The sequence below is a fragment of the Balaenoptera musculus genome, chromosome 14, assembly GCF_009873245.2.
Source record: "Balaenoptera musculus isolate JJ_BM4_2016_0621 chromosome 14, mBalMus1.pri.v3, whole genome shotgun sequence".
In the NCBI taxonomy this organism is placed as follows: Eukaryota; Metazoa; Chordata; class Mammalia; order Artiodactyla; family Balaenopteridae; genus Balaenoptera; species Balaenoptera musculus.
Window position 1 is genome coordinate 21,843,143 of NC_045798.1, and position 25,672 is coordinate 21,868,814.

Genomic DNA, 25,672 nt, shown 5'->3' on the forward strand with positions numbered 1-25,672 from the left:
CTTCCTTTCTCCATCTACTTTAGTGGGAGAACAGTTGAGAAACACTTACATTAACAAGAGACTCCTTGAACTTGATGTGAAGTCTGTAATTAGAAAGGGCAATGATGGCATCCTCAGCACGGCCCACATACTCTGTGCTTTCTCCATGAAGTTCAAGGAAAGGAACCTTCAAAATGGAAGAAGAAACCCTTCAGAGTTTTGAAGCAGTAAAGCAAAGTGTTCAAACATGGGTCAGGTGAATGGATGATAAACACTGTCACTCAAAAACAATACATAAATGGGTAAGGGACCTAAAGAGGATGGGTTTATACCCACAACATTCAAGATTCATAAAACCTAGTTATTCATATTCTAGACTACAGAAGGAATGACACAGAGATGATCATCTCAGTGAATTCTCAGGAAAAAAAGTCTTTCTAAAAGGAGAGATGTTTTCCAGCTTACATTTCTATTATGTGTATGGCTGAGGAAAATATATATTTTTCTAATACATATTTTCCTATATATAGTACATTACTTCAATCCATTAGCTCTGCTACATTGTTACTATGATGCTTAATACTTATTTCACAATCAAAAGTGGCCTGAAATTACCTGAAGATTCTCATCCTCCCGGATCAGCTGCTTCCTGGGAAAGATCTGATTGGCCTGGATGCACTCAAGGCTGTGCTGAGTCTCTTCATCCTGGAAAAACCCAAATGTTTAAATAATTTCAAAGCTCCTACTCATCCATATTGGGTTTTTCTGCCATGTCTAGGAGCATAATAACAGTGAGAGTCCAGTGACCAAGGTGAACTGGCAGAAAGCTCAATGAAAAAATATTCACCCCCAAAAGTGTTCCATCTAATACATTCGGCGCCTTTAGACGGAGAACACACCAATGCCAAAAAAAAAAGTCAAAGAAGTTAAGAACATTTCTATTAAGCACTAATAAGTTGTTAGTATATTACTTTTAGGAGAAACCAAGATACGGTGGCTTTTTTCTCTTAAGTTATAACCTTCAATTCTTATTTTTGAAAGATACATTGTGCATTATATAAAAATGAAATGATGTGACTCACATCTGGAATTTGCTTCAAAATAACTGGAGAGGGAAGGGAATGGGGCATAAATGAAACAGAACTGTCCATGAGGGATAATTCATGCAACTTTTAAGTGAGAGTTCACTATACCACTGTGTCTACTTTGGTTATATGTGAACTTTCCATAACAGAAAGTTTTTTTCTTTTTAATGTAAACTTAAGAAGTGAATTCTCAAACTGAAAACATGTGTGAACCACTACCCCTAGCATAATCTGCTTTATATTACAAATTAGATTTATTTCCATTAAGGCAATTTCAAAGAAGCAATAAATTATAATCTAAATGGCACCTGAATTGAACTAATTATAATTTATATTAAAAAGTAGTCTTTTACATTATGAATTTTTATGGTATAGGAAGACCAGGGCAGGGGGAAAAAGCAATCTGTTGGAAAGTCTGACTGTATATTATGATGGAATCTGTTTACACAGCAAATTTTATATGAGCAAAACCGTATCATGTTAAACTGACAGCACCAGTGAGAAATACAACCACTAGTTACTGGACATTTCCACACATGCTACTTATCACACTTCTAACAATTTTTTAATCTCAAAGAAAGAAAAATCCTATCTATAAACAAACAATACTCAAGGTTTTTTGTTTGTTTTTGTCTGCATTGCTGCATGCGGGCTTTCTCTCTAGTTGCGGAGAGTGGGGGCTACTCTTTGTTGCGGTGCGCGGGCTTCTCATTGTGGTGGCTTCTCCTGTTGTGGAGCATGGGCTCTAGGCGCGCGGGCTTCAGTAGTCGTGGCACCCGGGCTCAGTAGTTGTGGCTCACAGGCTCTAGAGCACAGGCTCAGGAGTTGTGACACACAGGCTTAATTGCTCTGCGGCATGTGGGAACTTCCCAGACCAGGGATCGAACCCATATCCCCTGAATTGGCAGGCGGATTTTTAACCACTGCTCCACCAGGGAAGTCCCCAAGGGTGATTTTTTAAAGAAATTTTATCGCGAAATATGTCTACATTTGGAAGATCTGCATTACTCATTATTTTCTCATTCCTCATTATTTTCAAAATGACCTATTCTTGATGTTACAAAATTATGCATGGATAAAAGGTTAATTTAAAGTGCAAGACAGACCTATGGTTTTAACATAATACAAAAAGTTCACTGATATGGCTTCAGATTCCACACTGCAACTAACCTTCAAAGAACTGATACTTGTCAGGGCTTCCCTAGTGGCGCAGTGGTTAAGAATCCGCCTGCCAAGGCAGGAGACACGGGTTTGAGCCCTGGTCTGGGAAGATTCCACATGCCGTGGCGCAACTAAGCCCATGGGCCACAACTACTGAGCCTGCGCTCTAGAGCCGGCGAGCCACAGCTACTGAAGCCCGCACGCCTAGAGCCGGTGCTCCGCAGCAAGAGAAGCCACCGTGATGATAAGCCCATGCACCACAACGAAGAGTAGCCCCCACTCGCCACAACTAGAGAAAGCCCGTGCACAGCAAAGACCCAATGCAGCTAAAAATAAATAAATAAATAAATAAATTTATAAAAAAGAACTGATACTTGTCAAGTTTTGATGTAGTGTAATAGAAGAATACACACAACTACCTGGAAAAACTATTAAAATACTCTTCCTTTTTCTAACTATGTATCTCTGTGAGGCTGGATTTACTTCATTTATTTCAAAAACACATACTGTAACAAATTGGATGTAGAAGTAGGTATGAGAATCCAGCTATCATCTATTAAGCCAAACATTTTTAAAAAACTGTAAAAATCAATGCTACTCTTTTACATTAATTATTGTCGGATGAGGAAAAAGTTAATTTTCATAAAAAATGTTATGGTAACATTTAATTGGTTATTGTTATTTTTAAATGAATTAATGAACATTTTAAAGATTTCTCAGCTTTAACTTCTAATACAGTAAATACAGACAGACACACCCTACATAAACAAAAGATCTTTGGGGCCCTCAATAAGTCAAGAATGTAAAAAGAGGTCCTCAGACCAAAGACTTTGAGAATTGCTGCTCTACTATAATCCACTACTAAATACATTCGTCCTTCAGTATCTGAGGGGGATAGGTTCCAGGACACACAGCCCTCCCATGGATACTCAAATCCCTTATATAAAAAAGGTATACAGTATTTGCATATAACCTATGCTCATCCTCCAGTATACTTTAAATCACCTCTAGATTACTTATAAAACCTAATGTAAAGTAAATGCTATGTAAATAGTTGCTGGTACACAGCACATTCAGGTGTTGCTTTTTGGAACTTTCTGTAATTTTCCCCGATTAATCTGGGAATCCATGGATGTGGTACCACTGACTGTACCAATTAAAGCTGTTTAATCTGAAGTCAGGCTTTCTATAAAACCAGTCTCCTAGTGATGAAACGAACAGCCATACAGAGACTTCAACAACACTCACTCACTCAGCTACTACCCATAAAACCGTATCTTTGCTACTCTAGCTGACTGGGCCCATTCCAACCCCTCTAAGGGGCCATTTTATCTTGAGGCACAGGTTTTATCTTGAGGCACAAACTTTTAAAAAGTTTGATACTTAAAATGTATAAAGAAATTAGCGGCTTCAAATTCTAAAAATAAAACTGTAACAACTTTATAAATGGTTCATAAAATGCTACCAAAAAATATAAAACTTGTCATATACTTAGCAGTCCTAGGGAAGTGACACTGCTAAGTATTCACCATGACTGTCAAGAAATCGTAGCTGATAATCAAATAATTTCAAAAGCAAAAGTATAAAAATCTATTCAGTTATTTATAGCAATAAATAAATAAAAGTTTAATGAAGCTGGTGTGTTTTAGTAAGGTTGATATGACATGGCTTGGAGCCTCCAGAAATATAATTACCTAGGGTGTACGAAGAATGACTCCACTTCTATAAACACCAAAATAACTTGTTATATGAAGAGTTTTGTGTCAATCTGTTCCATTTTATTCCTTTCCACTCATTTCCTCTGAGGTCAATGATTGGGTGAAGGAATAAGGGACATAGTCATATTTGAAAGGAACTCAATTTTCCTATAAATGTTACCTTTTTTTCTTTTAACCAATTCTATTTCCATTCTTAAGAGGTAGTTCTTGACTTAAAGAACACTGAGTATTTACACTCAGCACTAAAGAGAAAAGATATGAGAAAACTTGAATTTAGGAAGTTTTTCTCATAAACCAATAGGGGATAGGCAGGAAAAGCTATGAAATTTGGGGGGGGGGCTTTTAAAAATTATTACATAAAAGTACACGGTAAACATGCTTTCTCAGCATCACATTAACTTTTTAAACTCACCTAACTATATAAGGCCTAAACTTTTATTCTCTTCAAGATCATTTGACAGATCATTATTTAAGTGATTCCCAGACTAGATTTTTACTGACCTCTAAATGGCATAGAACTGAAATAATATAGCAGGCTTAAAAAAAAAAAAAAAAACTAGAGAAGCCATTTATCAATTCATTCTTGCTGGCACATTTACTTGGGGGCTAATCCAGGCCAATGTATATAACCAAAGCAGTTACCGAAAACTGAAAATGGAACAAATGATTTTCAGCATAAGAGAATTGAGAATTTGGCAAACAAGATGAGCATAAAGAAATAATATTTCACAGTCAAATAAAATAAATGCTTTTTTAATAAGACTGTCTCCGTTCACGTTACCTGTACAGTTTCTGGACTGATTTTCCCCCTTACATTGGGCTGGCCAAAAAGTTCGCTCGGATTTTTCCACAAGCTCTTACAGAAAAATCCGAATGAACTTTATGGCCAACACAATACATAAAAATGCATTTAATCCCCAAGGATTAGGATAAACTCTTCATAGACTTTCCAAGAAGAATGGTAAAAATATTACTTGGCTAAGCATAAGCTGAATCAACTGCCTAATTTATTACAGTTTCTGAGTTTCATATGTAAAAGGGAGGACAAACTTGAGATGGCTGATGGAGGAAGAGCTGGAAGGAGACAAAAGGCAAGGAAGAAAAAGTCTGGGGACTTCCCTGGTGGCACAGTGGCTAAGAATCCGCCTGCCAATGCAGGGGACACGGGTTCAAACCCTGGTCCGGGAAGATCCCACATGCCGCGGAGCAACTAAGCCCGTGCGCCACAACTACTGAGCCTGCGCTCTAGAGGCCCACAAGCCACAACTACTGAGCCCGTGTGCCACAACTACTGAAGCCCGCGTGCCTAGAGCCCATGCTCTGCAACAAGAGAAGCCACCACAATGAAGAGTAGCCCCCGCTCACTGCAACTAGAGAAAGCTCGTGCGCAGCAACGAAGACCCAACACAGCCATAAATAAATAAATAAATGTACTAAAAAAAAAAAAAGAAAAAGTCTGTCAAGTGTTAGCCTGATAAGAGGCTTGAAAACAAATTTCTCCTAGGCTAGCTTATTAAGCAGTAGTTTATTAGTAGGAGAATGTACTCCACATGGTCAATTTCCTGCTATTGCTGAGGAATACCAGGCACTGGGGAATCTGGTGGTACTTAATATCCACCAGCGCCATATGGGGTCACCTATAAAATCTTGAAAAGGGATCAGTCACCACAGTTCCAGGCTAATTTCTGCTATTCACTAAACTATGCAGGTAAGAGACTTAAGTCTATATCTCAGAAGTCAACATTAGAGATAAATATTTAAAGAACATGGCGAGTAGAGGCTGACCAGTGGAAATGCCTATAAACTAAATTTAAATACAGCCTTCCAGGATAAAAAAAAAAAAACTATACTTAAGAGTGAAATATCTGTAGGAACATTTGACAAATGTAAAAGTTAAAGTGATTGTCAGTCTGTCAATTCATCATTCTTAAGACTGGTATTAAAGGCCATCAAAAATAAATTTCCCTTGATATCATGTTTGTGATCTGTTTCAAAATAATCCAAAGAGGCCGGGGTGAGGGAGTCAGAAGAAACAAGTGTGGCCATGAACTGATGATTATTGCAGCTGGTTGATGCATATATGAGGGTTCATCATACTATTCTCGATTTGCACAGGCTTGAGATTTTCCATAATGAAACATGAAAACATCTTCCTAATGCTTAACCTCCCCAAAAAAACCTCAATCTCATTTAAGAACTTTTAAAAGTATGAGGATGTTACTCAAATTAGTATAGAAGTACACACTAAAAAAAGAAAGAAAAACCAGTACTTCTGAATTCTCTATACAAAAAATAAGGATTAAGGACACAGAACCAAAATTCTAAAACAAAATATTAATTAATATTACTTAAATCAATGATTCAACAACTTGCAAAATGATATGTAGCTAGTAAAAAATCATTAGGAATCCAATGAGTCAACAAGGGAAAATGTTTAATTCATTTAGTGAAATAAGCAAAATAATTATGTTTTAATTCCAACTACATAAAATATACATATGGACATAAACTAGTTAGAAAGGAACACAACCATGGGTTTTGGTGGAAGAGTTGTAAATAAGTACTTGTAAAAACTTGTTGTAATGCTACTTTATGACAGATTTTTAAAAAAAGACCCACGGTCATACTGCTCCCCAAATACTGCACACAGAAGTATCTCCAGAGCGCACCAGGAAGACTGTCTGCAGGGCACCAGAGACCCCAGCAGCACCAGAATGAGGACCACACCATTGTAGCTATGTGGTACACAATGAAGGACAACCCCTCAGTACAGAACAGAGCTGCTTTCATAAGCCCACCATTTGCTATTCATTAGCATTGGCATACATACCATAAAATATTAGGCAAACACTTTTTCAGTTCATTAAAAACTCGTGAAAACCAATAAAATAAAATATAGTCTAAAGAAAAGCTCATCAGTGTTTGGGTATAGGATACATTAGAAAGTTGTTATGCCCACAAACTAAGAAAAAACTGGCAAAGATTTAAGATGAGAGCAGTTACCTTTGTCGTCATTTTAATATGACACTTCTATACAACTAGTTTTTCTGTTTTGTTTTAGTTTGTTTTTAATTTTGAAAAGCATTTTCCACCCATGTTCCTAATGAAGCTTGAAATTAACATGGCCTTTTCAATTCCTTCTTTGTGCACCAGCATGAGACAGAGTTTGGTTCTAGAAAACATCACCAAGATAGAAGCAGGACAATATTATAGAGGACCATTTCTTTTTTAAGCCTTGGAGCACGGTTTACGTGTTCTCAGGATTGACAGAAATGTGGTTGGCTCATTGCTCCATCATCTCTGCCTGAACTGAGTCCTAAATGGCCCACAAGTCACTGAAATACACTCATTTTAGTCAAAGACGTACGTAGGGAGTGTGCAGAGAGCTACTTCATCTTCTCTGGGATAAAAATAATGCCTTAAAGAGACAGGACAGGGAAGACAGGGAATTGCTTCTATCCAGAAAGGTAAATTCATAAAGAATATGTGTATGACCATAGAATTCTCCTATACACAACAAAACACACACATGCGCGCGCGTGTGCGCACACACACACACACACACAGAGAAAAGCTTTTCACGATACCTTCCTTCCTAGAAAAGGAATAAGAACCCTGAAGTAGTCCAAGAAACATGGGTTTTAGTCTTGACTCCATTTACTATCTGACTGAAAAGAGACAATATCTAACTCACAGGATTAAAGTTAATAGAAGCAAAACTGCTCTAAGACACTAGAATATTCTAAAATTATTACTACTAAGTAAACAATAAAAGAAAATAGACAAGAGAGTTCTGGGAAAGAAAAAGTGAAATGATTTCTCACAATAACAAAAATGGGTAACTATGAACTTATTAGTATTCACTTAATTGTCAGGACAGAGTTCAAGTTCAATTTTCTTGTTATTTCTTAGTACTTACCATGACAGGAGGCCCAGATTAGGAGGAGAGATCCCCGTCCTTTCTTTGGTATCTTGGCAAGGCTTTTCTTTCCTTTATGCCTGGATCTTGAAAAAGAAAAAAAAAAGAAGGACAAAATTGCCAATTCCCACACACACATCCCCCAACCCCATTTGGCCATACCGTAATTAAAGAAACTGCATATACAAGGACCTAAACACCTGACCAGGGGCTTCCCTGGTGGCGCAGTGGTTGAGAATCTGCCTGCTAATGCAGGGGACACGGGTTCGCGCCCTGGTCTGGGAAGATCCCACATGCCGCGGAGCAACTAGGCCCGTGAGCCACAACTACTGAGCCTGCGCGTCTGGAGCCTGTGCTCCGCAACAAGAGAGGCCACGATAGTGATAGGCCCGCGCACTGCGATGAAGAGTGGCCCCCGCTTGCCGCAACTACAGAAAGCCCTAGCACAGAAACGAAGACCCAACATAGCAATCAATCAATCAATCAATAAATAAATCTTTAAAAAAAAAAATTTAAAAAAAAAAGACCTGACCAGAGTCAGCCAAGGAAAAGCTGAATATCACCCAGCCAATCCCCACTAGTCAAATCCAAACTCCTTAACTCCCTTGTGAAAATCCTCCTGGTCGTAAACTATTTGAGCAAAAAAGTAGCAAAGGCTCATGTTCTGAATGTTGATAGCAATACAAAAAATATTACAAACCTTAGATGAAAATAATAAAGCAATAACTAAAACTGACCTGCAAATGCAAAAACAATATTCTTGTAATATTACAGTATGTTTTTGTGGTTATCTGTAAATTCAAAATGGATCTCCCCATCTGTGGGAACCAAACTGGCTTAGTAAAAAAATATGAAAAAACTGCCTTTTGCCCCAATATCCTATGCTCAATGAAAACTCACATAAACTGCACTAATACCTTTACCTGGTTTTCAGAAACAACTATAAGAGTGGGGGAGGAATACCTAACAAGAAACTCAAAAGACAGGCTAGTAAGAACACTATCATCTCTAATAAGTAGCTTTTTATTAAAAAAAAATAGATACATTTCATGCAAAGCCACCATTTCTAGTTCACTAAACTTCCATGAATATAGGATATTTTAGGCAGTCTGGCATTCAATATTCAAAGTAAACTCTTTGTGAGCAGTGAAAGTGAGGGAACAGAGGACATCAAAGAAGCAGCAGGGCCCAGAACATGTGGAGCCTTGTGCAGTTATGAACAGAGGAGTGACATGAGGTGACTTAAAGGATGGCTCTGGCTATAGGGTGAGAACAGACTAGATTGTTGGGGGAGCTGAGGGAGCACAGGAGGAAACAGGAAGACCTGTCAGAAGGAAATAATCACCATAAGAAGTAGTGATGGAAATGGTGAGACATTGCTGGATTCTGGATATATTTTGAAATTACCACCCACAGGATTTGAGCTAATTCATTAAATAAAAGAAGTCGCACTTTCTGGCTTCAGCATCTAGAAGCAAGGATTTCCCATTTACTGATGAGGGAAAACATCAGAAAATGGATTACCCACTCTGTGCAGAGGTACAGGAGGGAGAACAGGGAATCAAAGGTTCCGTTTTAGACACGTTATATTTGAGATGTCTAACAGATATCCTGTTGAAGACACCAAGTAAAAGCTGAACAAACTAGCTTGGAGATGAAGAAGATGGAAGCTAGAGATAGTAACATAAATGTGGGAGGCGTAAGTGTGTGGATGGCATTAAAGCTAGTAAATTCTGGGGCAAGTACAGATGGAGAAACTAAGAGGACCAAGTGGTGGTTTGGGGTACTCCATTGTTCAGAGGCTAGAAGGATGAGGAAGAACCAAGTGGTTTAGTAACAAATCAACTCAGAGTCATCATTCTTACCATTATTCAAACCTAAAACAAGTCTTTGTGATATAACCTAGCTCAAGAACACAGATTGGCATAAAATTCTCATTTATTCATTCATTTCAATAAATATTTACTCAACACCTAATATATCCCAGGCACTGCTCTAGATCTAGGGGAGACAACTGTAACCAAAAAGTCATGGAGCTTAATTTTAATGCCTGGGACTTCCCTGGTGGCGCAGTGGTTGAGAGTCCGCCTGCCACTGCAGGGGACATGGGTTCGATCCCTGGTCTGGGAAGCTCCCACGTGCCTTGGGGCAGCTGGGCCCTTGCGCCACAGCTACTGAGCCCGTGTGCTGCAGCTGCTGAGGCCCATGTGCCTACAGCCCGCGCTCCGCGGCAAGAGAGACCACCGCAGTGAGAAGCCCGCACACCGCGGCGCGGGGTGGCCCCTGCTCGCCGCGGCTGGAGGGGGCCCCTGCTCGCCGCGGCTGGAGGGGGCCCGCGCGCAGCAAAGACGACCCAATGCAGCCAAAATAAATAAATAAATAAAAGAATCCGCCTGCCAATGCAGGGGACACGGGTTCGATCCCTAGTCCAGGAAGATCCCACATGCCACGGAGCAACTAAGCCCGTGCGCCACAACCACTGAGTCCACGTGCTGCAACTACTGAAGCCCGCACACCTAGAGCCTGTGCTCCGCAACAGGAGAAGCCACCACGATGAGAAGCCTGTGCACCGCAAAAAGAGTAGCGCCGCTCATCTCAACTAGAGAAAGCCTGTGCACAGCAACGAAGACCCAACGCAGCCAAAAATAAATTTAAAAAATGAAATAAAATAAAAATTTTACTGCCTGCCTTCCCCACTAGAAACAAATAAATAGACATGTTTATATTAGGTAGCTGGTGTTACAAAGAAAATAAAGCAGGGTTTAGGGATAAGGAGTAACAAAGAAGTGCTGTTTTAGATGAGGTGGCAAGGGTATGTAAAGAGGCCACCTGTTGGAATTAATTAAAAAGGAAAGGAGAAAAAAAAAAAAAAAGGAAAGGAGGAAACGTAAAGAAATTATTCCTGAGGGTATGAACTTATTAGAAAAAAATCTCTTAAAGATCACTTTAAAAAGAAACACCTACTGGATGAATTTTATTTTTAAACTGTCCTAATGTTGTGCAAAAGATATTTGTGTTTTAGAATTAAATGTCTAATGACAGTATCATATATATATTCAAACTGCTATATTTTAAATAACTCAAATAGAAGTGGATTTGAAGTTTTGCAAAACAGATAACAAAGTGCAACTCCAGTGATGAAGATATTAACATAAAAAAGGTAGTGGAATATGGAGAACTTGAAACCTTCATGCACTGCTGTAGAAAATGGTTTAGCAGTTCCTTTAAAAGTCACCATATGAGTCATTAACTCCATTCCTGGGTATATACCCAAGAGAACTGAAAACATATCCACACAAAAACTTGTGTGTTAATGTTCACAGCAGCATTCTTCATAACAGCCAAGAAGCAGAAACAACCCAAATGTCCATCAAATGATGAAAGAATAAAATGTGGTATATCCACACAATGGAATATTATCCAGCAATAAAAGAAGACTAAAATACTGACACATGATACAATACGGATGAACTCTGAAAACATAATACTAACTGAAAGAAGCCAGGCACAAAAGACCATATTGTACGATTTCATTTATATGAATTGCCCAGAATTTTAAATCTAGGTAGAGACAGAAAACAGATTAGTGGTGGTTTAGCACAACATACTAAAAACTCCTGAACTGTATGCTTTTAAAGGGTAAGTTTTATGTGATGTGTAGGTGAGGAGTATGAATATAATCAAACTCTTCATGAAATACTAAAAATAATCTTACTGCAAAAATGTTATGGAACTGACCCAGCAGCAATGAGCATTCTAAGCATCTAGACCATGGTATCTAAATACTAATTCTCACTTCAAAAGGAGCCAACAAGGCTCCTGAGAAATAGCCAATTACAGGTCTAGAACAGAAAATGTGTAAGTTGATCCTGGAACATTAAATTGGAAAGCAAGGAAACTATCAAAGACTACTAAGGGTATATCAAAAGGACTCCAGAGCCAATCTAAACAGAATCACTGGTGAAAATGGAATAATTTGAGCAAAAATAATAAGCGGCATGTATTGAATTTCAATATGTTTAATTATAAGTTCGTAATATTTCTCTCTCTCCCTCTCATTGGTCACCACTGGAGGAATGCTAAGTAAGCAACTTCTTATTTTTGAAACTGGTAAATAAAGGCAAAGAATTAGTATTTATCTTGCTTTTCCTATATAAACTGAACCTCTGTACAACCAAGTAGTTGATGGGGGTAGTATTTCACCTAATACACAAACAAGGAAAGACACAAATAAGTATCACCATTTTACAACTGCTAATGAAATATAGGATGAACATAATGATCTAGTCTAGAGAAAGCTATAAAAATATAAAAATAACCCAAATTCTTTAAACTGCAAGACAGAAGAGATCAAAGGAAAACTCAGATTAAAAAAGAGATGTGACATGTCAACCAATTGCAATATATGGACTTTGCTTGGATCCTAATTCAAAGTATGAAAATAATTTGAGACATTTAGGGAAATCTGCCCATATAATATTTGATGTTATTTATTAATTTTCTGTATAACTGACAATGTCACAGTGGTTAGGAGGTTTCTGTGGTTATGGCTTTTTAGAAGTTTCTTTTAGATATACAATTGAAATATGTACACATGAAGTAATATATCATGGAATAGGCAAAATGAGTAGGAGTATATATCTATGAAACAGGATGGGCCCATGAGTTGATAGCTTTTGAAGCCCAATGAGATAAGTAAATGGAGATTAACCTATTTTCTCTACTTTTATACATTTGAAATTTTCACAAAGTTTTTACTTTCCTTTTCTTTTATTTTTTTGATGTGGACCATTCTTAAAGTCTTTATTGAATTTATTACAATATTGCTTCTGTTTTATGTTTTGGTTTTTTGGCCGCGAGGCATGTGGGATCTTAGCTCCCCGACCAGGGATCGAACCCGGGCCCCCTGTACTGGGAGTGCAGAATCTTATTAGCCACTGGACCACCAGGGAAGTCCCTGATGTCTTCCATTTCTACACCAAATAAAGACTGTAAAATGGTGTGCTGCACTTTGGTCAATCAACAATTACCTGAGAACTAACTACGTGTCAAACACTATGACACTGTGCTGGTTCCTGCACTAAGGAGCTCATATCCCAGTGTGGAAGACAGAAACAAATAATTATAATTACAAATTGTGCTCAATGTGATAAAGGAAACAAACAGGATGCTGAGACAGAGACTGAGAGGGTGGGGGTATGGGAGTCCTACTTTAGATAAGGTGGTCAGAAAAGGCCTCTCTGTGCAGCAAGGCCAGTTTCTGGTACAGAAAACAGCATGTGTTCCTGACAAGGAAAAGACTTTGGCATTTCTGAAGGATTAAAAAGAGGAAGCCATCCCTGGTGGTGCAGTGGTTGAGAATCTGCCTGCCAATGCAGGGGACACAGGTTCGAGCCCTGGTCTGGGAAGATCCCACATGCCGCGGAGCAACTAGGCCCGTGAGCCACAACTACTGAGCCTGCGCGTCTGGAGCCTGTGCTCCGCAACAAGAGAGGCCGCGATAGTGAGAGGCCCGCGCACCGCAATGAAGAGTGGCCCCTGCTCGCCGCAACTGGAGAAAGCCCTCGCACAGAAACGAAGACCCAACACAGCCAAAAATAAATAAATAAATAAATAAATAATTTAAAAAAAAAAAAAAAAAAAAAAGAGGAAGCCAGTATAGCTAAAATGTACTGAGCCAGAAAGAAGAGTGGCCCAACTTGAAGATGGAGAAATGTACAAGAGGATAATGTAGATAGTAAGGAGTATAAATTATATTCCAAGTGCAACAGATTATATTCCAAGTGTCAAAAATTCATTGACAGATTTTAAACAGCCGAGTGATATGATTTGATTTTAAAATAATTCTGATTACTGTGTGGTGAATGGATTAGAGAACAAAAAGAATAAAGAGAATCAGGAGACAATTACAGGGAGGAAAATGGTAGCTTGATTTAGAATGGAGGCAGTGCAGATGGAATAAAAGCATAAGGATATAAGTTATTTTAGAGTATAACTGACAGTAATAGGTAAAGGCCTAGATGTGGGGGCTAAGGAAGATTAAAGAATTTATGGTGCAAGAGGGGAGATAAGAAAACAGATAACATAGTTCAAAGTAAGAGGTGCTGCTTTAAACATCTGAGGAAAGGTAAAACTTTCTATAGGAATTCCAAGTTCATAAGAAAAAGCCAAGATCATGGGTACTCTGCAACCAATATGAATCACGAAGCTGCTGGAGGTCCTTATAATATTAATATTACAAAGAGCAGATATAGCCAATCATTAAAAAGTAGTCAACAACTGACTTACAAAACTTGGGTTCCAGAATGGTAATTATACTATCACCAAAAGGAAGAAACTGAGTCATTACTGTTAGCCTAAGAGAAGTAGTTTAACACTTCTTAATTTTTTAGTTGTAATAGTAATGCATGCTCCTTCTAAGAAAATTTAAAATACAGGTGTAAAAAGCAAGCAACTGTCCCCAGATACTGCTTGTGGGAGTGTAAAATGGTTCAGCCTCCTTGGAAAACAGCCTAGCAGTTCCTCAAACAATTAAACATAGAGCTACCACCTGACCCAGCAATTCCACTCCTAAAGAGAGTGGAATTTTGTCTGAGAGACAAAAACACATCTACAGAAAAACTCGTATACACATGTTTATAGCAGCATTATTCAAGACAGTCAAAACACAGAAACAACCCAAATGTCCACTGACGGATGAATGGATAAACAAAATGTTGTATATCCCAAAATGGAGTATTAATCAGCCAATTAAAAGGAACGAAGTACTGATACATTCTTCAATATAGATGAACCTTGAATACATTATACCAAGTAAAAGAAGCCGGTCACGAAAGTCCACATATCATACTTCACAGAAATGGAACAGGGAAATTAATAGAGATAGGAAGTGCATTAGTAGCTACTTAGATCTGGGGGAGGTGGAAGGTAAGGGGGGTGATAGCTAAAGGGTATGGAGAGCTTCTTTCTGAAGTAATAAAATGTTCTAAAATTGACTGCAGTGATGGTTGCACAGCACAATGAATATACTGAGCCACTGAACTGTATACGTTAATGGGTCAAATGTACAGTATAATATATGAATTATATCTCAAATCTGTTATTTTTTAAGTAAATAAGTAGAACTTCCCTTCTCATTCTTTGCTGCCCTTTGCTTCAATTACACGTAATTACAACTACTGTTAATATTTTATAATTCTGTCCAGGACACTTCTTTATTTATATACAAAGACATACATAATCTACCCCCGAAAAATGAGGGGGGAGGATCATACTGTATTCATTGTTCTGCACATTTTCCCTCAATGCACCAAATCCTTCCTGTGTCACTACATACTTTCAACATGGCAGTTCAGTACTCCATTATATTCCGATACACCATAACCTAACAATTCATCAATTACTGAGATATTTAGGTTATTTTCACTTTTCTATTACAATCAAAATAGCCACAATAACCATCCTTGCCCATATCTCTGCACAAGTCACTATTTCTGCAGCCCTGATTCTTAAAAATAAATTTACTAGGTGAAAAGATACACACTTGGTGGGGGGGATCATTATTGCCAAAGACTACACATACTAATTCCATTTATGGAACTATAATTCACTAACTCATAGTTATCAACTTGGTAGAAGTTCTAATGTTCTGTAATTTGAAAGGTTAAAATAAAAATACGCATAAGCATTATTTGTATTAATCCAGAAACATGTTTGTACATGTACAGAAAAATGATGTAATGATTGTTAACAATGGTTACCATTCTAAGGAAGAAAGTGGGAATAGGGATTTTGTTTTTATACTTTTAGAATTACTTTACCCTTGTAATTAGGAAAATAAACTTTTCTACAAAGACATTTTTAAAAGGAAATTCAAAAATATTGCAAAAGCTTTTCACTTGACCTAAGACAAGAGTGTGAAGATAAAGCCATCAAAAAAAATAATCAGGGATGTAAAGCAACGGTTCTGAGGGCAGAAGAGACAGGAGTCCCGAGTCTGCCATTCACTAAACTCTATGACCTTTGGGACCTTTAAGGCAAGTCATGCTACTTCTTTACCCCTTACTACTTCAATATATACTTTATAAGAACAAAAATAATCTCTTACATAACCACAGAACTAGTTTTCAAATTCAGGAAACTTGACACTGATATAGTACTTTAATCTACTTTTTATATTCCAATTTGGTCAACCAATTACATCCTTTACAGAGACTTCCCCCCCCCTCTATAAAAGGATCCAGTCTAGGATCACATTGGATCTAGTTGTCATCTCTCTTTAGTCTTTTAATTTGGAACCCACATTATATTAATTCCAATAATATGTTTCCTGGTATCAAAATTAATTTAATAATCTAACATCAGGCTTCCCTGGTGGTGCAGTGGTTAAGAATCGCCTGCCAATGCAAGGGACACGGGTTTGAGCCCTGGTCCGGGAAGATCCCACATGCCGCGGAGCAACTAAGCCCGTGCGCCACAACTACTGAGCCCAGGCGCCTAGAGCAACAAGAGAAGCCACCGCAATGAGAAGCCTGCACACTGCAACAAAGAGTAGCCCCCGCCTAACAGAACTAAAGAAAGCCTGTGCACAGCAACGAAGACCCACCCAACGCAGCCAAAAATAAATAAATAAATATTTTTTAAAAATTAAAAAAATAAAAATTAAACACTGAAGAGTCAAGTAATACATTAGGATTACATTTCCTCTCCAAAGGTCTAATATGCACCCTGCTAGGCCAAATGAAGGGTAAAATTCTTATTTGAAGCAAAGTCAAATGATTTCTCTTTTCTTAATGTATGTATGAGAATTTGACAGTTGGGATCTGCAGGCTTCACTGGTCTCCAGTGTCAGTCTCAGAATGTGACTTCTGAGAAATCTTTACCGAAGTAAGACATTTATCTTCCTACTTAACATGGAATCTCATTCTTTCAGGCACCTGTTAACAAGAAATTACTCAATTCCTTAATCAGTAACTAAAACTCACACTTGCCAACAATAACTCAGCCAAGTGAGATACTGAGCAACTTGGACTACAAGGACACATTATATGTACTATATAAATCCTTCCTATATAGAATGGAAATAAACAGTATCTTGAATCAACAAGATGATAACTAATCTCTACTAGAACAAAAGAATCTAATTCTCTACTAGAACAAAAGAATCTAATTCTTCTCCCTTATTCTTAACCAAACACACACAACAAAAACAAAAATCCTAATTATAATGAAATTATACTGAGAAGACACTAGTATCCCAGGACTCAGGGAACGTTTGCGTGATCTGAAAATTCAAACATGAAGATAGTTCTTGCCTTCAAGATGTTCACAATCCTGTGGGGTGACAAACATAACTAATAAGGCAGAGTGTGATAAGAGATTAGAAATAGAATTCCATGGGGATGCAAAAGACAGAGAAATGGATTCTGAACTGGGCACTCAAGTAAGGCTTTGTGGAACACTCGCACTTTTAATGGCTGAACCAGACAGATTTTGAGACAAAGGGGGGACAGGAACAGCACAAGCAAAGAATGAGACCCAAAAAAAGGCAAGATATTGGACAGTATTTGAGGGACAGTAAGTAGGTCAGGGTGGCTACAGCAAAAGATGTTCTAGATGTATGGGGGAAATGAGTGCCTAGTTGCAGTAGATGTGCTTAAAGCTCACTTATAAAGAGCCTAAAATGCCATGCTAAAGAGCTTGATCCTTAATCTGGAGGCAATGCCAAGCTAAAGATTCTGGAACAAGGGAATGATTTGGATCCAGAAACTTAAAACCAAAACAGCAACTTCTCTTTTCAATAAAGTTAGATAATAATTTCCTCCATTAGACAGATGGCAGAAAAAAGAGGCAGTAATAAAGACTCAGGTAATAACAGATCCACACAGGTCTATGAAAAAAAGGACAGGACAGGGATTAACATCCACACTGGGGACAGGACTGACAAATTTTTTAGAGTTATTTTCTAGTTGAACGTCACATTAGTACCACTAACGCTAGTAATGAGGCCTCGATTTTCACACAGATTTAACAATTTAAGAAAATTCAAAATAAGAACCAAGTTTCAATTTAAAAGAACATCATGTTAAGAACTATTTTAAACAAAAGATTAGGGCCACAACTCATTTAATCTCAACTTAAATACAAGTTTCTAGGCACAGTATATTATACTATGGCACAATTATATATGGGAAAAGTAATCTGGCTTGAGTCCTAATGGGAAAAAAAAACAACAAACCACCAAATATTGAGATTTAACATTAAAGTGAACATACAAGGGTTCACCTAAATAATTATGTCCACAGACAAAACAGGCCCCGAAAATTCATCTGTAAATTACCTTTTGCTGCCTCAGAACAGCAGAGTATAGTAGGGGGCAGGAGGTAGTGGGACAAACTTACCAAATGAAGTTTGTCCCAACAACTTTTTCTACCAGAACGTTTCACAAGAAAATCTGCAAAAGAAAAAACAGTAGTTTTACAATGACAAATATCCTAAGTATCAAGTTAAGCCACTTAGATCTCCCACAAGACTTTTCTCTACAAGTTGGAATGCCATGACAATACATTATTTTTTAAATTGTTACAATGTGAACTATTTAGTCAACCACAGGTTTTAGAATATTTAATTGTGCAAAATGGGCCAAGTCCGGCCTTAGCATGCTTTTAGAAACTACAGAACTGCACAGATAGAACTTTCCAAGAACCTATAAATACTCCTCTTTAAGAGTTTTTCTCTATCAATCTAGCACCATTTCTGATGGCTTCTCAGGTAAACCTTTCACTAAAGGAACAAGTGCTTTAAAAACTAAGAAGATCACAGGAGACCTAGGTTTGGACTTGGTAAGTTAATTTGTACACATAATTGGCTTCTATCAAGGGGTCTTTTTGTGTAAGAAAAAAATCAGAGAGGCAGGAGTACAGTCTAAACACAAAGAATTCTTGTCACCACTAGGCAACAATCTGACCTTTAGAGATAAAAGACCTAATCAACCTGATTCCTTTGTAAAGACTTCTCTCAGTATTTGCAGGCAACTCATCCTTTTGAGCTGTTTATGTGACATAAAGTCACATATATGAACAGGACTGTACAAAATATCAAAGTCCTAAAATTAAAGAGTCAGTCAACATATCACATTATTGCCATAACCTCTGGAACCATTTTTTAAACAAGTAAGAACCATATAAGAGGAGGCTAAATATGTAATAATAAAGTGTTTTAACCACTTTACAAGTAGTACTTTTGTCTCCCAGTAACTTTTTTTTTTTTTTTAATTTTATTTATTTATTTATGGCTGTGTTGGGTCTTCGTTTTTCTGTGCAAGGGCTTTCTCCAGTTGCGGCAAGCGGGGGCCACTCTTCATCGCGGTGCGCGGGCCTCTCACTGTCACGGCCTCTCTTGTTGCGGAGCACAGGCTCCAGACACGCAGGCTCAGTAATTGTGGCTCACGGGCTTAGTTGCTCCGCGGCATGTGGGATCTTCCCAGACCAGGGCTCGAACCCGTGTCCCCTGCATTGGCAGGCAGATTCTCAACCACTGCGCCACCAGGGAAGCCCCTCCCAGTGACTTTTAATTTAAATTTTGTAAAATTTAATTTTAGTTTAATACAGGCTGGGCTGTATTGACCACATGCTGTATGGGAAAGGAACTAAGGCTATTCATAACTTGCAACTTCAGATACAAATCGTATTAGTATCAAGATTGGGCCTGTTAAGTTTTTTAAGGTGGTACAACACAGTACAGCAGGAAAGTTCAGGGGTTTTAAATCTGTAGGAACTTTTCTTTCTAGAGTCTAATTTTTGCTGAGTATTTGAAAACTGAAATACAAGTTACAAATTTTTTTCATTTTTCCTTTATACTACAGTAAGGTTACTGTTGATTTTTTAAAAACTACGTCTGTAGGTACATTATATCATCTATGAATTTTATTTAGGATAATAAGAAAACAGTTGTTAAAAAGAACAGATACTGGGTCTCTTTGTCCTTAGCTGTTAAAAAAAGAACCAGATAAAACAATATATATGAAGGCACATTCCACTTAAGTATTAAATGCAAAAAATGATGAGACATAGTTCACTGTAACCCAAGAAGTATCAGAGTACTACAAGGTTAACTGTCCAATGACATGCAAGTACTCAGAGTTCAGAGGAGAGACAACCCAGGCGAAACTTCACAGGAGGTGGAGAACTTCAACTTGAGTCTTACAGATTAGGTGGAATTTAAATAAGAGAAAGAGGGGATGGGAAGCCAAGTAAGGATGGCTGTTAGACCACAGTGGGAAGAAAGCACATTTTTGAGAAATAAAGAATAGGTCAGAATACCAATCATGTTCAGGAAAATAAGACTAAAAAGATAGGACACACTGTGGGCCTTGAATGCCAGGCTAAGGAATCTAGATTTCATTCGATGGCACTAAACCAAAAGCTTTATGAGCAGGAGAATAACAACATGAAAATGGTGGTATTAAAAAGCAGCAAGTAGGATGGTTTGGAGGGGAAAAGTCACTTAGGATGTTCCTAGACTAGTAGTGCAGATATGAACTGCTAAGGGCCCAATGTCTCAACCATAGTAAAAAATGCAGAAGAAAGACACCAAAATGAGTGAAAGCATTAATTGCCTGAAGCTTGGTAGTTGATTAGGAATGGAAAAAAGAGGGCAGAGCAAAGTTGTCAAAGATAACTGCAAAATTCTAAGGCCTGTGGTGAGTAGAAAAACAACGGTATTGTTAAGAAATGAAGGGTAGATTCCAAGGAAGCAACACAAGATTGATACACTGACTTTAAAGGTGGCCTCCCAAGAGATGTATGTCCAGCCAGTAATTAGGGGTGAAATGGGATTAAATTCAAGAGACAGGTTAAGTCTAGGGGTAAGAATGAATTGATGGTGTTTACATTACTTCAAAGAAATCACTACCCTCTACTACAAGGATCATCTGACATGTTTTAAGAAATTACTTGGTAATGTTATTCTGTCAAGATATAGTCTATTAATACAAACGTTGTTTGTGTATAGTTCTCCACAGGTGTAAGCTCCAAGACATAGACCAAACAACAGGAAGATTCAACAAAAAGGGTTCAGGCAGGTCTTGCTTCAATGCCAGCAATGACTCCTCTTAACCACAACCAACCATCTACTTAGTTGGAAACAAGTATGCCATTGTGAACACACTGCCAACAAAATTTTAAAAAACTGCCCATGCCTCTTAGGACTATTTGCCAGATAAAGGCCATGTAGAAGTAAGTCTGAAAGAAGCTCTTTGGTGCCACAAGCTACCTTCTCATGAAGCCAGATGATATCCTGTGATACCAGTCATGTACACCTCAGAGTAGGAACAGTTAAGTTTGGGTGACCTTGAACGGTCATATATTTGAAGAGGTAGAATGTAAAGTGGTTACGTTAAATCTAAGCAATTACCTAAAGTGTCTAATAACATGGGATTCTTAAACACATAAAGCACTAATGAACAGCCAGCCAGGGCAGCAGTGTGGGGCAAGGGTTAACTATGGTCACCCTTAAGTTCCATCTGGGGACTAGTGTTAAAAGAAAAAAAAAAAAGAATTTGCAGTTATCCGAAAAAGGTAAATTTTTTTACAATCATGTATTATACTATGGATAGAATTTTATCTATTTCAAGAGGAAACCCTAAAGAGAATAAAAACATACTTGATTATTAAATACTAAAATACTAGATATTACTGTGCAGTTGCAAAGCACAGTCAATGTCTTTCTGGAAGACAATGAGATACTGATTAAGAGGAAGGGCATGGAGGCCCTGAGAAGGCTAATAAGGAATGGACACCTACATGGAATAGTTTGTTATCATGTATATGCCACCTACTAGATCAGCTTCAACAAAGAGGCTCACCAATTTGGGCCATTTATATAATAAGTGAATCCAAACTACAAAAACTAATTAGGTCAAACCAAATTCACAAGGAAAAACTTAAGAGACTCAGGCCAGGCCTCCTAAAATATGTGTGTGGGGGGGGGGGGGGGCCAGGGGGGGGAGGGGGGGCTAAAGCAGCACTTTTTTGCCTAGGGTACATTTTAACTTCAAAAGAACAATGAAGGTTTGGTTTTTTTTTTTTAACATCTTTATTGGAGTATAATTGCTTTACAATGGTGTGTTAGTTTCTGCTTTATAACAAAGTGAATCAGCTATACATATACATATATCCCCATATCTCCTCCCTCTTGTGTCTCCCTCCCACACTCCCTATCCCACCCCATGAAGTATTTTTTTACAGCCCTGTCTCACTTTCAAATGCAGGAATGATTGAGGGTTCAAAACTTTAAGAAGGCAACACTGAGTAATTTTTAAGGAATCTTTTATGTTCACTGTATGTGAAAGAAATGGCTTTTCTTGCACATGCACTGCATAGTAAGAAACACTGACAGCAAAACTTGAGTGTGGAGGTCATAAAGTAATTCAGAGATGTTAAATTTTAAGAAGTGACTTTACAACTGCTACTACTTTGGGCAAGTTTTTCAGCTTCTTAGTGTTTCCCTCATTTATACCCAGTAACTTTTCGGATATCTGATGGATGATGTGACCTTCCCAAACTAGGATTCTATGGCATGTTGGGGAGATTATTCCATGGTGGGGAGATGATTTAATTACCAGTATTACCCAAAACCCAAGCATTTAGCAACTGAGTAAAACTACTGTGGTTTGGTCTTACTCCCTGTACAGGAGCCCAAACCTCAAGTTTTCTAAACTTTTGCTGCTGAAGCCAACTATAAATGAAAATAAAAACCAAGAGACAGTTCAAAAAGTATGGCTGGGCTTCCCTGGTGGCGCAGTGGTTGAGAATCTGCCTGCTAATGCAGGAGACACGGGTTCGAGCCCTGGTCTGGGAAGATCCCACATGCCGCGGAGCAACTAAGCCCGTGAGCCACAACTACTGAGCTTGCGCGTCTGGAGCCTGTGCTCCGCAACAACAGAGGCCACGATGGTGAGAGGCCCGCGCACCGCGATGAAGAGTGGCCCCCGCTCGCCGCAACTAGAGAAAGCCCTCGCACAGAAGCGAAGACCCAACACAGCCAAAAAATAAATAAATAAAAAAAAAAAAAAAAAAAAGTATGGCTGTATAGCTGATTCACTTTGTTATAAAGCAGAAACACACTATTGTAAAGCAATTATACTCCAATAAAGATGTTAAAAAATAAAATAAAATAAAAAGTATGGCTGAATGCTCTCAGTTGGACTTTCCCCCCCTACTTATTAGGACCATGTTTCAAAAAAAAAAAGTAAAAAGAAACTAAATACAAAATTGAGTCAGTGTCCTGGAAAACTCACTGAGTTTTCCAAACAAGGTAATTTATTAAAAAAAAAAACTTTTAAAAAGATGCCACATGTCTTTTCTACCTCTTTTGAAAACACTAAGTAAGGTCTGTGTGTTTTCAGGGATCCAGACGCAAATTCATGGTCAGAGTACTGCATTCCTCTGCCAGCTGTAGGACACAGATAAGCAGCTAAAATATTATCATTTCCTAAGCAAAAAACAACCATCTTCTTGAAAAACAAAAATCCAGTAAGTTGTCAGAAACGGTCAGATGAACTCCATGTTATAATCAAATTTCTGTATCAAAGAGCCTTTTACTAGCAGTAAGTCTCTTGAACCAGCAACATTAATGATAATGTTCACTCTAACAAGTAAAATTCTGTTTCAATAGATAATGACCAAAGATCAATCTTGAATAATTCTGTGACTATATTAGTGGTACAGAGCGTGGTTCATTCTATGAGGAGTTTGTTTTGTTTTGTTTTGTTTTAATGTGGGAGAAGTTCTGAATACATTCCTCAAAGGAGTATCTGCAATAGACAGAATTTCAAACAGTTGGTTAGCGATCAATACTTAAGATCATTTGTCTTCATGTAAGTGGCTGAAATACTGACAGCTGCTTTTCCAAATGGGACCCAAAAATGTGAGAAGTCAAAAGCAAAGAAACTGTGCTCTAGCATTTTTAGACATTAAGATCTGACTGTATTTCAGATACACCTTTTTCCTTTTCACATCTCACGTGGGCAAAAGGAAGCCCTGACCATGTTCTCAGAAAAGATCAGCTGTGATCAAACCAACTTTATCAAATTTGATTTGTACCTTTTAAAATCACTTATTTTACAAGTGTTTCCCTTTTAAATTTAATCCTTATACAAAAGGGGGGCGGGGGAGCATAAATCATACATGATGTCTTGGTGAAGACATTTTCTGGTGGTGACCAGAAAAGATTAAAACCAAAGATATAATACAATCTGCTAAAAAGGGTAAAAATAATTTCAAAAAAGGTTTTTTTAATGTTTTGACTTGCTCTTTATGATCACTTCTATAAAGAAAACATTCACGGGACTTCCCTGCTGGCGCAGTGGACAAGACTCCGTGCTCCCAAAGCAAGGGGCCTGGGTTCAATCCCTGGTCAGGGAACTAGATCCCACATGCATGGCACAACAAAGAGTTCACATGCCCCAACTAAGGAGCCCATGTGCTGCAACTAAGGAGCCAGCAAGCCGCAACTAAGACCCGGTGCAACCAAATAAATAAATAAATACTATTTTTTTTTTAAAAAAAAAAACATTCACTTCATACTACTAACTCAGATATATTAAATATTAATAGGATTATAAGGAATTTCTATGAGTAATTTGCAACGTTATTTTCTGACTCTATATCCTCCATGAAAAGTCACAAGGCAGGTATCATTTTACTACTGAAATTAAGGATTTTAAATCTAATTTTATAAGGCAGCATTTAGATTCACCATGGTAAATGAAGAAATGTTCCCTATCTCCTAAGAAAAAAAACTCTAACAGAAACCAAATACTTAAGTCTCGGTTATCGAGACAGAAAATCCAGGCATTCAAAGCACTAGAAATTAACTAAATTAAAAGCCAAGCAGCATCATTTCATCTAAGTGCCAGGGGTAGTTCAATATTTATAACTGCTATGGAAAGATCAGAAAGACTAGCCCCAGTGTTGGAAAAATGTTTCCTGACTTTTGTTTCTTTGACTAATTCCAAGGTCTACTGTTGGGAAATTAAGAGAAGGCAAATTTTTGCATGCTCATTAATGTCCTGCCACTTGTTCTCAGTTAACCTCTGATGAAGAGGAAAGAAGTAGTTTTGTTTCCCCCTCCTTTCTCCCCTACACTGTCCTAAATCAAAATTCTCATGGGCAATGCATAGGTCAAATGTCCTATTTTTAAAAAAAGAAAGATTCCTAATCAGAAAGTGCATACCTCTTCATGGAAACTTAAATTTTCCTAATTATAATCCTGTAATGACTTCTGCCCCTCTTAAAATATCACAATTATCTCAACATAAGACTGCAAACTCTGTCCATGCCTCCTACTGTTCAAAGAATAAAATTATAACTGCATTTTCTTGGACAAAACACTTAAATGACCAATCCCTATGAAGATGAGCAGTTTTATAACAGGTTCTCAAAAGGTTTTTTTAATAAGGCTTAAATTATGAGCTCCTATTTCTTATGTACTCAGAAAAAGAAATCAGTGAGGTAGCAAAGACAAAAAAACTTATTTTTGTTAAAGACAACTAAAAAATTATGCAGAATTCAATATACCAATGTCATTTTGAAATCTGCAAATTTACAGTTTATTCTAATATGCTTTGCTTCTGCACCCTGCCCTAGAGGGGCAAAAACAGACTCTCCAAACCCCACCCTTTTTACACCAACTCTCCGCCCTCACTGCTGGAAAAGAGGTTTCTTTTCTAGAAAGACAGAGCAACTTAGTTTGAAGGTCTACTTACCATAGGAAGTCAAGAGTATGCCCATGTATAAATGACATGGTTT

General features: G+C 37.8%; 1 protein-coding gene across 13 annotated transcripts in view; it reads right to left on the minus strand.

Annotated features, from left to right (window-relative positions):
• Positions 1-25,672, minus strand: part of MTMR3 (myotubularin related protein 3) — a 146,573-nt gene that overhangs the window by 54,003 nt on the left and 66,898 nt on the right. For all 13 annotated transcript variants that reach the window (XR_005016203.1, XM_036823336.1, XM_036823338.1 and 10 more), the window contains 4 exons: positions 18,263-18,315; positions 7,863-7,948; positions 595-684; positions 50-166 (listed from right to left, as the gene is read on the minus strand). Coding sequence is in view for 12 of the 13 variants with exons in the window: in XM_036823336.1 (XP_036679231.1) it covers positions 50-166; positions 595-684; positions 7,863-7,865 (210 nt within the window). In the remaining variant the exon portion in view is untranslated. The remainder of the gene's footprint in view (positions 1-49; positions 167-594; positions 685-7,862; positions 7,949-18,262; positions 18,316-25,672) is intronic.